Genomic DNA, 14,334 nt, shown 5'->3' with positions numbered 1-14,334 from the left:
GATGAGCTGGATTGGGTAGGACTGGATTGGATTGGATTGGAGGAGCTCCATTTCGATACATGAGCATCCAAAAGGAGCAGGGTCTCCTATCACAGCCACAGCTTTTTTATGAGGAAATTGGGGCTTTAAATGGAGGGTCTGTACAACAGCACATTCACTAAAGTCAGACATAGATTTGAAGCTATTTGCTTAGAGAGGTCTAAAACCACCCGTAATTTCTCCTTAATTTGCTGAATATTATGATATAACATTAAAACAGAGCAATAGTATAGAATATGGAATACTTAAAAGCTGACTTCAGAGTAACGTAGTCTTAAGTTTGCGTTCAGATGAAGCTCTTTGGGTTGTAAGGGAAACACTCTAAACATGCCATGCTAATGATAGGGAGCCCCAACATGGTTTGTTTATAGAAAACGGCTTCTACACAGGAGATGAGAAAACATTACACATGCTGTATCGGAGGACACGTCTGTGTAAGCCACTCCTAATTAGGACCAGGTTTTGAGTTACTGGCTGACATTTGGGATATGTCATTTAATGCTTAAGACCACTTCCCTAAAGTGTCTACAAAGAACACAAACAAAAACCAAACAAACCTCTCAGTGCTGTTCACTATACAAGCTGACTGCTTTAGGCCAGCACTTCTGCTTCTCTGCGCCCTCCTTACGTACAAATACCAAGTGCTGCAAGGAAAGCAGAGGCTGGAGCCCATCCAAATGCAACTGGAAAATGCAGCCACGGTGCTGATAAATGTCATGTGTGCCGAGTGTCTCCACACTCACATTTCCTGACGGAAAAAAGCAAGCATGTCACTGCCAGATGCCTGGTAGCTGCCAGTAAACTTCGGAAGGTTGGACACGAAATAAGTAAAAACTGGACAAACAAGTGAATCATAAAAAATACTGCTGAGGAAATCTGACATTGGTCTGACATGCTCCTTTTAAATCAAGGTAAGATATGAAATGCAAAAATGCAAACCCACTACGCAGAATGCAAAATTAACATTTAGTAGGCTGTCCCTTGAGATATACAGTACTGTGAGTTTTTTTTTAAATAACCAAGAGCGTAAAAAAGCTTGTGTTTCCTTTTATTTACAGAAAATTGTTTTAGCTAACAGACATATATTTTGGGTTCTATGTAAAATAAATTATCTTATAGACAACCAAAAAGTAGATGGGTAGGTGATATGTATCTACCACTAGTCTTCAAAACCCGTATGAGTTTTCTTCCCTCCCTGTTTAGTATAAGGGCTATAGATGCACTTACCACTGGGAAAATGTTCAAGTCCATAACAAAACGAGTTCCGTTGCTTCCGAACAGCTGAAGCCCTAGCTGCAGAAAGATAATGGATACCAGCTGGCTATTGAAGCCACTCAGTGGTATCTGGGATCACCTAGGATTTTAGTTTCTTTTTATGATGGTCAAATACCCATCATCTTCAATATTTACAATGAGAAATTTATAATTATAGTCATCACTGCACGTGTGTGGAAAAGTGTAAACTACTTCTGAAAGAGATGAATAAACTAGATTTCATTTAACAATCTCCTGTACTTTAAAATACTATTTTATGAAGGTACCTATCCACCCGATCATCCCAAACTCCTGACAATCAAAAGATAAGATTTTGATAAAGACACCAGCCACAGTCTGTTCTCCAGGAGGCTAATCTGTGGCTAATATGCACATGAGTTACCAAAGATGAAACTCAGGAAGCTATAAAGAACTGCATACAAGTATCGAGCCAATACTTCCTCATAGTAAATTGAGACGATAAAGTAACTTTTGCTGCAGGCATCTTATCAAGTTTAAAAAAAAACAAAACAACCAAGCATTGGGCATGGCGGTGCACACCTGTAATGGAGCACTTGGGAGGCAGAGGCACGTGGATCTCTGTGAGCTTGACGACAGCCTAGTCTACATTGTTAGCTTGAGGATAGCCAGGACTACACAGAGAAACCTTGTCTCAAAACCACCAACAACCGAGGGATTCCATATGGAAGAATATCAAAGCTGTGCCCAAAACTTCTAGCCATTTATCAGTTTGCTTATTTCACAAATACTTGACTACGGATTATATGGAAGAAAATATGTCAAGTATTTGGAAGATTATAAATTCAGAAAGAAGTTGGTTGTTCCCTCCCCACAAAAACTGACAACAGGGCTCATCTCCCTTTTAAGTCACTTCGTCCCCTGCAACACCAGATTTGAGGGGACACCAGAAAGCATTTTCGTGTTCCCTACGTGATAATTACCTGATCTTGCAATGACATTACTGGGTTGTTTTTGGTAGTGTTGATGTGGAGAACATGGTATCTGTTCTTCGCACACAAGTCATAGGCGATGTTGGTAAAGGAGGTGCTCGCAGTCTTGGGAACTCTGTTATAAATGATGACTATATCATCTTCTTCATCGAAAGCTGCATCTTGCCGAGGGCCATCCATTGTATGCCGCTGTTCAATTTCCCGGACTTCATGTCTTGCAATTGCCCTTTCTGTAAGGAAAAGAAGAGCCAAACTAAGTTATTTACCTTTTTTTTAAACACCTTACTATAAGAAAACTTACAAATTAAAAAAAAATGCACACCAAAATTAACCATTACACAAAAGCCTGTATATCCCACTACAGAAATCCACAGCTACAGAAATCCACACTACAGGAAAAAAAAAAACCCGACTAATGCCAATGATACATTTCCAACAATCCCTACACCTAAGGGAACAACACAGAACAGCAGAAAGATTCCAAGTCAGAGAACCAGGACGTCTACTGTGAGATAGTGTCTTCCATATATGACAGGGAAGATGTATCCATATTATCTAAAAAATTTTGGTCACTTAATCAAGTCCTGTAGAATGACAGCATCAATTGATATGCCACTGGGTATGGGGAAATTTCACCAGGTCCTACCCCAAGATGAAGGCATATATGGGAATTTATGGCTGCTAAGATGATGTGGGATTCCCTTCTGTATACTGTTAATATGTTTTCTTGCCATTGGTCATTAAAGAAGCTGCTTTTGGCCAATGGCATAACAGAGTAAAACCAGGTGGAAAATCTGAACAGATGTAGAGAGAGAGTAGGTGGAGTCAGAGAGACACCATGTAGCTGTCAAAGGAGAAAGATGCCTGTCCACAGGATCCTTACTGGTAAACCATGAGCCTCATGGTAAAATATAAAATAATAGAAGTGGGATAATTTAAGACATAAGAGCTAGCTAGAAATATGCTTCAGCTATTGGCCAAGTAGTGTAATGAATATAGTTTCTGTGTGGTTATTTTGGGTCTGGGCGATCAGGAAATGAACAAGCTGTCTCCACCACACTGAGACATCAGAATCAGTTTTCTCTAGTAATAAGCCCTAGATAGATTATCTAATTCCATGCTGTCATCCCTAACACACAAATGAGCAACATTAAATGGATTATGGATTCCAAAGGGGTGTGTGTGTGTAAAATAATAATTAAAGAGGTTATGAATTTGATAGGGAGTAGATGAACACAGGAGTTGGAGGGGGGAGAGAGGAAAAGGAAGGCTGGAAATGATGTAAATATAGCACTCATATATAAATTCAAAAATTTTAAATACAAAGTAAAAAATTTGGCGAGTAAAAATATGGATAGTACTCCCAAATGGATAATAATGAACTCCCCTCCTTTTCAGTTTTTGAAAGTGTACTTAAGCAAGGAAGGCAAAAATTAAAGTATGAGTTTTGGTTTGCAATTCATGCATAGCAAACACTTAACACAGTGTCATAAAGAGAAGAAAAAGGCCTAAATGGAGCAGGGATTTCTACACTTCCTGTCACTTCGCAAAATGACATCAATAAAGGGAAACATGATGTTTATATAATGAAAGAGGTAACTCTGAAAAAAAGCTATACAAAAATACTGTACTTGAAATATTCCAGGGTAAAAGGTAATTATAAAAAAATTCACAAGAATGCAGAAAACAGAGACACACAACAGTGTCCAAGAGTCCAGAAAACAAAAAACACAGAACAGAAAATAAAATGCCAAAAGAATTTTTTTGGGGGGGGGGTGGTTCGAGACAGGGTTTCTTTTTTTTTTTAAATATTTTTTTATTTATTATGTATACAATACTCTGTCTGCATGTATGCCTGCAGGACAGAAGAAGAAGGCACCAGACTTCATTACAGATGGTTGTGAGCCACCATGTGGTTGCTGGGAATTGAACTAAGGACCTTTGGAAGAGCAGGCAATGCCCTTAACTGCTGAGCCATCTCTCCAGCCCCGAGACAGGGTTTCTCTGTGGCTTTGGAGCCTGTCCTGGAACTAACTCTGTAGACCAGGCTGGTCTCGAACTCACAGAGATCCGCCTGCCTCTGCCTCCCAAGTGCTGGGATTAAAGGCATGCGCCACCACGCCCGGCCTCAAAAAGACATTTAAAGTGACTACAAATGAAATAAAGTGTCAATATTTGTGAGATAAGATAAAACAAGAGTACAGGAGAAATCTGGAGCTCATACACACACGAGAATAACATTTAATCAATAAAGACAATACACAAATGGAAATACCCATAAAGAGATGCTTGGAACAGTCATGGGGAAAGCAGAACAAAAGTACAATGAAGTCCCACTTGAGACTCACTGTGTCAGCTGCTATTAAGCAGTGTTCTTGAGGAAGCAGAGAAACCAGACAGAACACTCACTACATTCCTGGTAAGACTGCAAGTGCATTACAATAAAAAAACATTTTTACATTTCTCAAAATTTTAAGTACAGACTATGACTTAGCGATTCCACCCCTAGGTAGATATTCCTAGAAACTTATGACAGTAAACAGAGGTAGTGCTTGTAACATACTAGATGTGACCTAGAGAACACACTAGATGCTAGTGGAACGTTCAGCTAAATTTAAATAGCTTAAAACAGCTAATTTATGTGAATTTCACATAAAAATTTATCATTAGAAAAGTACAAGATACAGTTCTTAAAATATTAGCTCATTTTAATAATATTAAAGACAAAAACAAAAGGTTTATAAAATGCACTATTCTTTGTTTTTGAGTTAGGTTGACCCTGAGTTTAAAATCCACCTATTTTCAAGAGCACACCTCTGTACTGGACCTGTATCTGGAATTTTCTTTGGACCACTAACCAACTCCCCCATAAAGACACAGAGACTTATTATTAGTTATGAATGCTCAGCCTTAGCTTAGGCCTGTCCTGCTAGCTCTTTTAACTTAATTTAATTTGTTTCTACTTATCTACATTTGGATTTGGGGCTTTTTACCTTTCTTACATTCTGTAGGTCCTACTTTCCTGGTTCCGCCTTGTCTGTCTGATTGGTCCCCTGCCCCCCAATCCTAAATTCCTCTTCCTACTTACTGTGCCTGCCTGGAAGTACCAACTATAACTCCTCCCTCGCTACTGGCCATTCAGGTTTTAGTAGACCAATCAGGTGCCTTAGGGAGGTAAGGTAAAACAGTAACATATCTTGGCATAATTAAACAAATGAAACATTTCTTTACAAAGTTAAACAACATGCAGTAATGTAAACAAATGCAACACAGCTTTGCATAGCTAAGAAATATTCTGCAACACTGCCTCATAATTTATTCTCCAAGAAGTTCATTATTATCTCCACTCAGTCAGGAAACTGACGTCAAGGACGTGACTGCGGGCTGATTACTGATGTAAGAACACAACTCCAGGTCAGTCTGACCCCAGAGTCTGTGCTCCACATTGCACTAGCTGAAATTTAGTATTTTTCTCACTGTACTTAAAAGAGAAGCGTCACAACTTTAGCGCTAATCCTGCAGGACACAGTACCGAGGTATACTCTTTAAAACTGTTCCTTACAGAAAATGTTTTTCACTTTGGAACTTATGAAGCATTCTGTGGTTATTTTAGTGAAACAGATGGACAGTACTCAACTGTTTTCTAGGAACTAAAAAGCAAAACATGCTGTATTATCTGTGGAACTTCCTGTTAGTGCATCATTATTTCAAGATTTTTAATGCTAAAAAAATCAAAGCCAAAGCAAAATAATTCTTAAATTCATAACATTTTAACAGTCCATTAATTGCACAATATTCTAAGTACTGTTCATGAACTTTTATGAAACAAGTCAGTTTTCTCTTGCTGGTGGTAGATCACTACACAGACAGTAAAGACAGTGTTTGTGGGGAAAAATAGCCTTCATTACCCTATATCAGTCAGTAATTATGCCACATACATATTTGAGAAAGGTAAAATACTGTGAAAAAATTCAAGTGCTGACTACAATCACTGCTCTTTCCTCACTTCAATGACTTGGATATTCTGAAGCATAATGGAGTCTAGTCCAGTCATTCTTTTTAACGAATTTTTAACAAAGCATTATATCTCAAATTATTTTTCAAATTTTAGAGATGTATTTAAGTGTTCCTATTTCAGTTACCATCTCGTACAGAGCTGAATGAATGTCGCTGTAACAAATGTTCTGAAAACAAAATACTTCCAAACCTGAGAAGGGGGAAGAAGTGGTCTGGACAACACGCTGAACACGCTGAGCCTGAAAGGATGGGGCTGCTTTCAAGCATGGTGATGACAAACGGGGGACAGCACAAAGCAGGGGTAGCAGTTAATAATACACATTATTATGATGAATACGGAATTACATAACAGCAGTAAAGAGAAGCAGCTGAAAAAAATACTGCACTTACATTGGGGCCAGGAACAATTCCATGTGTTTAAATGAACACAAATTCATCTAATTTTCAAAAGAATCTGTACATGACAATACTGCATAAAGCTGTATTCAAGAAGAGTAAGTACATCCCTATTAAAACGCAGTAATTACTTTCTTAAGTCACAAGCAAGGACAGTTCTTAAGACATTTGTATTCAATGGCACAGGGACAGTACGTGACATTTTAAGCCCACACTAAAGACTAACGTACATCCGAGTGTACGTGAACTAGACTATCATGTTGCATACAGAGAGAGGATAAAGGCATCGAGAAACACCCAGTACTGTGAAGCAAAGGATGCCCCGTCTCTGTAGCAGTATCCTAGGTGGACTGCCTCAACAGGAGGAGGTCTTTAAGGTCATTAGTATAGGCAAGCTCTCCAGGAGGGTGGAGTCGGGTGGAGTGTGGTAAAGCTGTTGGTCCCTGTTGATAATACAGACATTATCCTTGGGTGAGGACCAAACTATGAAACAGAAAGGACTCTAGAACAGAGCTGAAATCAGGACTCTCTGGGGTAAATAAACACGAAATTCCACAAAGCTCATAACAGAGCAAGCAAAGCAAAACAAACCAGAGGTAAAAGTGGGCCCACAACAGCTAAGAAGGAAGGGAGTAAGTGCATAGCGGTCTAACACATTTGTGTTTTATGCAGTGATATGAAGACAAGCTTGTCTTGGGACAATGTAGCTCGAGAAGCCACACTTCATGTCCTCCTTTTGTCCCCAATGCCCATGCTTATATCTATGTATGATGGCGAAGATACAAAATAATCCCACACTAGTTCAGAATTACGTATAACAAAGGGTTATTTATTTAGGGGAGACCACCAGATCATTGTCCTAGATCACAGTTCTCTCTGAGAACAGGAACAGACATGAGAGCCAGAAGCAAGAGAGGGAGTACATGCCTTACAGATGCATCTATAGTATAAGAGACCACGCCCAAGTGGATTGGTATCTTAAAGGCTATTGGCCGAAGGAGCTCCCACAGCATATGTATCCAAATTTGCCCCTTAATATATATCTGTATGTTAAAAAAAGAATTAATTTCATGAACTGAGCAGTCACAACATTTCTGTGCAGTTTTAAGCAGTAAGAATGCCGTGACCATTTATAACCAGTCAAGTCATTTTTGCTCTAGGTTTATTAACTAATTATCAATGCTTGAATATTGTTTCAGATTTTGGAGAAGAGCCCATGTTGGGAAGTCTGATGAAGTTTATAACAAAATCTTGAATGGGCCAGCACAGTTAAGCATCTAGAGTCCCAGTGCTAGCGAGGCTGAGGGAGGGAGCATCGCTTGAGCTCAGGGAGCTTAAAATCAGCCTTGCTGACATACCAAGAAACCGTCTATGGGAAAGTCTATGCAGCATGGGACAGAAGCTGCAAAAACAGGAAGACTACATACACAAGGATCCCTAGGAGATGGCTGAGGGGGGTGGGGGGAAGGAAGTCCTTTTTGTGGAAGACAAAAGGGGTGGAATGGGTTGGAGAAGGACTGAACTAACAATCATGCACAAAGCTCTGGAAATGGCTCTGAGGAAGCTTGGACATAGGGGAAGGGGTGAGAGCAAAGTGGGGCCGGAGGTGAGTGGCTGGGTAGTAGTCATAACAATATTGTGAGAGCTATACCAGGAATATGCTTTCTTTTCTCTGGTTTTAAAACAGTTCACTCCTGCAGCCTAAGCGGGCTTGACAACAACCTCTCACACCAGGAGAGGGAATATACACTTAGTATATCGTCACAGAGGCACACAAAGAGGTTCAAAGCAACAGAACACTGTTTCCACACAGGGGTCCAGGAACAAGACCGTTTCTTCAAGAGCACAGCACCAGTGCCGACAACGCAGTGTGGCACTGCCAGCCTTTCCTCTCAGGGCCACAGCAAGGGAGATAAATGTCTGATTAGAGATGGATTCCTGTGGACAGCAGGTGCCGAGAAGCCGAAGGAATTCTGCTCTTCGTTACTGAAAGCACACACAAGGTATCTCTGAAGACTCCACTAGAAAGGCCTGTAGGCTGAAGATGGATGCCACAACGGTACAGAAGAACTTTGGGTGAGTGTCTAGGCAGTGAGATTTCTCTGTCAATTCTACGTTTTGGAAGTCGTTTACAATACACTTTCTGTTTACTTAGGTAATATATCCTTCTGGAGTATTTGATGGAGTTGAAGAATATATAGTTTTTCTTAGTTATGAAAGATAAAGTAGATATAAATATTGCAACTGTAATTCTTGCTTGATAATTATTTTGTTATACGTAATTTACTATGCTAAAGTTAAAACCTTCCTTTTTATTTAAACAGAAAAGGGGAGGTGATGTGTAATTCCCTTCTGTATGCTGTGAGTACCACTGGTTAATAAAGGACTGCTTTGAGCCTATAACAGAGCAGGGCAGAAAGAGCTAGGCGGGGAAAACTAAAGTGAATACTGGGAGAAAGAAGGGCAGAGTCAGAGAGAAGCCATGTAGCCCGGTTGGAGCCAGACAAAACTTTACTGGAAATGGGTTAAATTAAGGTGGAAGAGTATCCAAGAAGAAGCTAGAGCTAATGGGTCAAGTGACAAGTGAATTAATTAATACAGTTTTTGTGTGATTATTTTGGGACTGAGTGGTCTCCTCACTAAATGGAACTGCTTGGAATACAGCAAAATAAGTTCCCAGGAACAACCGCAAGGCTGTTGATTACTGTAAGCAGTTTTTACTATGCTGTTCACTCGTAAACACCTATATTTAATATATAAAGTGACAGATAAGCACCTGCAGCACACACAAGCTTGTTTTATGTCTCATACTGGTTCTGAGTGTGTCTTGAAGGCACAGAAACTCTCAGTACAACCCACTGCACATGACTAATGGTTCAGGTAGCGAACCACTCCACTTGCGAGTGAAAATAAAGAGGTGAAAATGTAGAGGATGTGAGAGGCCCAAAATAAATAATGCTGGGAAGAAGACATTATAAAAAGTCGTTACGATGTGGTGAAAATACATAACACTGCGGATTCAATTAAATGTAACCTTTGTAATCAGGCTAGAATGTTAGTTTTGGTATTAAAATGGCAAAATGATTCAGAGACTTTTGTCAATTTTTAGTGTACGTACAAATTGCCATTAAGTATATGTGCTTTGAGTGCTGAGATAAATACCACTGGAAGATTAAGGCCTTTGCAAAATCAAGAAAGAAATGCCAGGACTGTCCAAAGTTGCATTATCTTCCATAGTGCAGCAGCTGCACCTGGTGCTCCATTCATTAGTAAAAAACAAGAATAAGGAGTAACTAGGACTCAACTCCAGCTGGGTTTGAGCTCATTATCTAGAACTTAATGTCGCAGCTGTTTCAAAACTAGAGCGAGCATGCTGCAAGCTCGACGTTTCGCTGGAGTTTGAAAGGCACCACATTCCAGGACAGAGGTTCTCCATAGGAGCCTGTATCAGGGCCGCCTGAAATGAATGCTGCAGGAACTTATTCAGGACCTAAGAAACGGTCTATCAAAAGCCCAGGTGACGACGGTGTGACACTCTAATACCCAAGATCAACGCCTCGAGGGAGTAATGGTCAGTTGTAGGACGTCAAACAGTGCACTCTCACTTCTAGTTCTCTGTGACTAGGAGGTGTTTGCATTAATATAGAGTCTGTGCTAAGGTTTGTTCATTTAAGCTAAATCCAAAAACAAGGCTACCCAACTAGTTGAGCGGTCAGGACATCGACTACCTTTTTACACAAAGCTCTAATTTTGAAGCTATTTCATTTTATTGATTTTATATGTATGAGGGTATGCCTACAAGTTTATATGCACATATATGCTGGTGCCTGCAGAGGCCAGAGGTTATCAGCTCTAGAACTGGAGTTACAGGGGGTGGGTTTGTGGGCTGCATCATGTGGGTGCTTAGAACTGAACTCAGGTTCTCTGGAAGAGCAGAAGGCACTCTTAACTGCTGAGCCATCTCTTTGGTCCCCATTTTATTTTTAATGTAGGCCAGTTTCTTAAATTTGGGTAGGTGGATTAAGATAACCTAGAAATAAATCTAAATATAACAAAGCAATCTTAATAAAAATTAAATTTTAGACATAAGATTATTTGATAAAAATTACTCAAAATTTTAAATCTTATTTATAATTCTTAGATTTGACATTCATGTATTAAAAGTAAAAGGTACAGACTACTCAGATTACTTGGTGGGTAAAGTTACTTGCCACTTACACCTGAGGAACTGAGCTAGATCCCTGGGACCCAAATAAAGGCAAAGGCTGAGAGAACCAGAGCCAACCTCTACAGGTTGTCCTCTGACCTCTACATCATGAGCACTCAAGTACACACGTTTTCTTTTGCTTTGCTTTGTTTTATTTTTCGAGACAGGGTTTCTTTGTGTAACGGCTTAGTTGTTCAGGAACTCACTTCGTAGACCAGGTTGGACTCAAACTCACTGAGATCTGCCCGCCTCTGCCTACTGAGATCTGCCCGCCTCTGCCTACTGAGATCTGGGTTAGAGGTGTGTGCCATCACCGCCCAGCTTAATTTTTTTTTTTTGAGATAATGGTTTCCTCTATAGTTCACATTGGCCCCAGCTTCCCTACTGCTGAGATTCTGAAGAAGTATTTCTACAAGCGTATGCAATGAACGTTCTCCCTGGTCTTGTCCCATCTGTCCAATTTACAACCTCTACAATATACAACCTCTATTCTTAGTTACCCACCCAGGGAGCAGTTCATGCATGTGTAAGCAAAAGGAATTAACCACCTGGCTTTAACATAAATGTTAAGATAGCACACTACTCAGCTCACAAGGACTCTAGCTCCTTTATAAAGTTACTGATCCTTTACTATTTGATTGTACATTAACTATTTTAAAGCGAAATTCTTAGCATGTATACTAATGCCATGACAGTTTCTCAACAACAGAAATGAAAATCTTTAAACTTTAATATTATTTGAAAACATGACTCAGGGTTCTAAGAGACTCACTGTACCAGTCTGACACTAGAGTAATAGTTTTGAAAGTGTAGTTCCTTAAATAGTCACACGAGTTATCATATTTAGAAATCAAGAACTGTAGTCAATCTGAAATATCTAAATTTTAAAAATTTGTTTTAGCTGTACTTCTTTTAAATATAGAAATGTTCTGTCTGCATGTACATATATGTACTATGTGCTTGCTTACGGATGCTGTGAGGCATGATGTGGGTGATGGGAACCAAACCCGGGTCATCTGCAGGAAGTCAGTGCTCTTAAGCCCTGTACCACCTCCCCAGCCCCAAATTTACAACCTTATAATGAAAACAATTAATACAGCTTGTGCAATCAAGTTAACAGTCCACTGTTAACTTATTTTTCTCACTGCGGAATGTGGGAGAATCATATATAATAGTCTTGGAGGCCCTCGATGGTGCTGTGGAATGAGGATTCCCCAAGCACATACTGTGTACTTGCTGTTCCCTCTGTGCATTAGTGCTTGTGATGTGGGGATGACACTGTCACGTGTGGAATAATTACTTTTCCGCTGGGATCTCAGCCATTCCTATTATGAATTCCATTTTTGTTTTCATATTCTGAAACAGACCAAGGAGTAGGTAGTTTCCTCACTTTTTAAAGATTTACATTAAGATTAAGAACTACTGTCTCTTTACTTTTGAAAATTAATTTGCTTTGCATATTTGAGACACATTACTTACTAGGTCAGTAATACCATCTCAATGACCAGGTGTCTCAACTAGCAGGCCAGTGGAACTAATTTCTCTCCCCTCCTTGCCTTTCATCACTACACTCATCACTGGGATAGCAATATTCTAACAGTAGAGTAAACTACAAATCCAAACAAAAGTAAAAGAAGCTTTATGCAAGCTAGCAAGTCAACCATTTTAAATGAAAACGTGTATTATCCCCCCTCCCCTCAGGAGTCAGAGTCAAGAGGATAACTACAAGTTTCAGGCCAGCCAAAGCTGCAAGTGAGACCATGTCCTGCTGGAGGAAATTATTTCAACGTGTGTAACTTTTGTTTATGTTGCATCTCTTTAAATCTGTGAATGTGACTCTTTGCCTGTCTAAAGCACCCGATGGTCTAATGAGGAGATGAACAGCCAATAGTGAGGCAAGAGAAAGGATAGGCGGTACTGGCAGGTGAGAGAATATACAGAAGGAGAAATTTGAAGGAGGAGCAAGGGAGAACAAGAAGAGGACTCTAGGAGCTAGCCAGCCACGGAGTAAGCGTGAAAGGAAAATATACAGAAGAAAAGGAAAAGGCCCAAAGGGAAAAGGTACATGGGATAAATTAAGATAAGAAAAGCTGGCTAGTAACAAACCAAGTTAAGGTCGGACATTTATAAGTTATAATAAGTCACTGTAGGTTTTATTTGGGAGCTGGGTGGTGGGCTCCCCAAAAAGGCCAAAACAGTAAAAAGAGTAAAAACAACATTTTGGTGTTCCAACATGGAGGTAGAGTAAAAAACAGACAACAATGTCTCAAAAAATATCAAAATAAATGAACAAACAGATGACACGCTGAAGATGCAGAGAAAGATGAATTCCAGCATCTCATGAGATTTTACTTACACTACACAGAATATTAATTTTTTTCAAAATAAAATATAATTACATCATTTTCCCTTTTCTCCCTCCAATCCTTTCTTTGCACCCTTTCTTCTCTCAAATTCATGATCTATTTCTTTAATTGTTATATATATATATATATATGTGTGTGTGTGTGTGTGTGTGTATATGTACACACACACACACATACACACACACACACACACACACACACACACACACACACACACCTGTTCCTAAATATATAACCAGAGCAGTCAGTATAGTGTTACTTCCATTTGTTTTCAGGGCTGACCATGTGGTTGTGGATAACCAATAAGCGGGACTCTGCTGAGGAAGATTATTTCTCAGGCTCTCAGCATTCCCATGGTTCTTTGTCCAGGGCTGAAGCATCATAAGATTTTTCCCTTTCACGTTAGTGTGTCTATTGGTGTCTTCCTTGTTCAAGTCATGTTCAGGAGTCATATTGATGAGACTCGTGCATGCAGCTTCTCTGGTATTTCCAAATGTAGTCTCATAGCAAACTTCCTGTTCGTATGGCTCTTTGAATCTTTTCGCCACCCTCTTCCATGACTTTCCCTAGGCCTTAGGCACAGGAGGTACAGTGCAGATGTGTCAGGTGGGGCAGGTATCACGTGATCACTTTGCATGCACTTTTCTCTGCATTTTGATTATTTGTAGTTTTCTATCTGTTGCAAGAAAAGTTTCTTTGATGAGGGGTGAGCTATAATTATCTGTGGGTATAAGATAAATATTTAGAATAAAATTAGGAATTATCCTGGCTTAGTAAAGTGTTGGTTGTAGGTTCTCCTCGAAGACCCAAGACATGACTCAATAGCCCTGGGTAACTGGCTGTTTTCAGTACCAGCATGATCTTCTTGTTGTTGGTTGTCGAGTGGCCTTAAGTCTAATTGGAGACCCATTGGTTACCACCTAGGTATGTGTGCCCCTACTGTACCCTTCGAATACAGTGTCATGTTTGTCATTGTTAGAGTTCACAGGTGTGGTGGTCTGAATGAAAATGGTCACCATAGGCTCAGATAGTTGTATGCTTAGTCACCAGTTGGTAAATGTTTGAAAGAGATTAGAAGCATGGG

At 39.7% G+C, this 14,334-nt stretch overlaps 1 protein-coding gene across 2 annotated transcripts in view; it reads right to left on the bottom strand.

Moving 5' to 3' along the window:
• Positions 1 to 14,334, bottom strand: part of Hs2st1 (heparan sulfate 2-O-sulfotransferase 1) — a 122,985-nt gene that overhangs the window by 30,383 nt on the left and 78,268 nt on the right. For both annotated transcript variants that reach the window (XM_075981170.1, XM_075981171.1), the window contains exon 2: positions 2,256 to 2,494. In XM_075981170.1, the coding sequence (XP_075837285.1) occupies positions 2,256 to 2,494 (239 nt within the window). The remainder of the gene's footprint in view (positions 1 to 2,255; positions 2,495 to 14,334) is intronic.

This window comes from Microtus pennsylvanicus, chromosome 7 (assembly GCF_037038515.1).
Source record: "Microtus pennsylvanicus isolate mMicPen1 chromosome 7, mMicPen1.hap1, whole genome shotgun sequence".
In the NCBI taxonomy this organism is placed as follows: Eukaryota; Metazoa; Chordata; class Mammalia; order Rodentia; family Cricetidae; genus Microtus; species Microtus pennsylvanicus.
The sequence above is the reverse complement of the archived record's forward strand: the minus strand, read 5'-3'. Positions and strand labels throughout refer to the sequence as shown.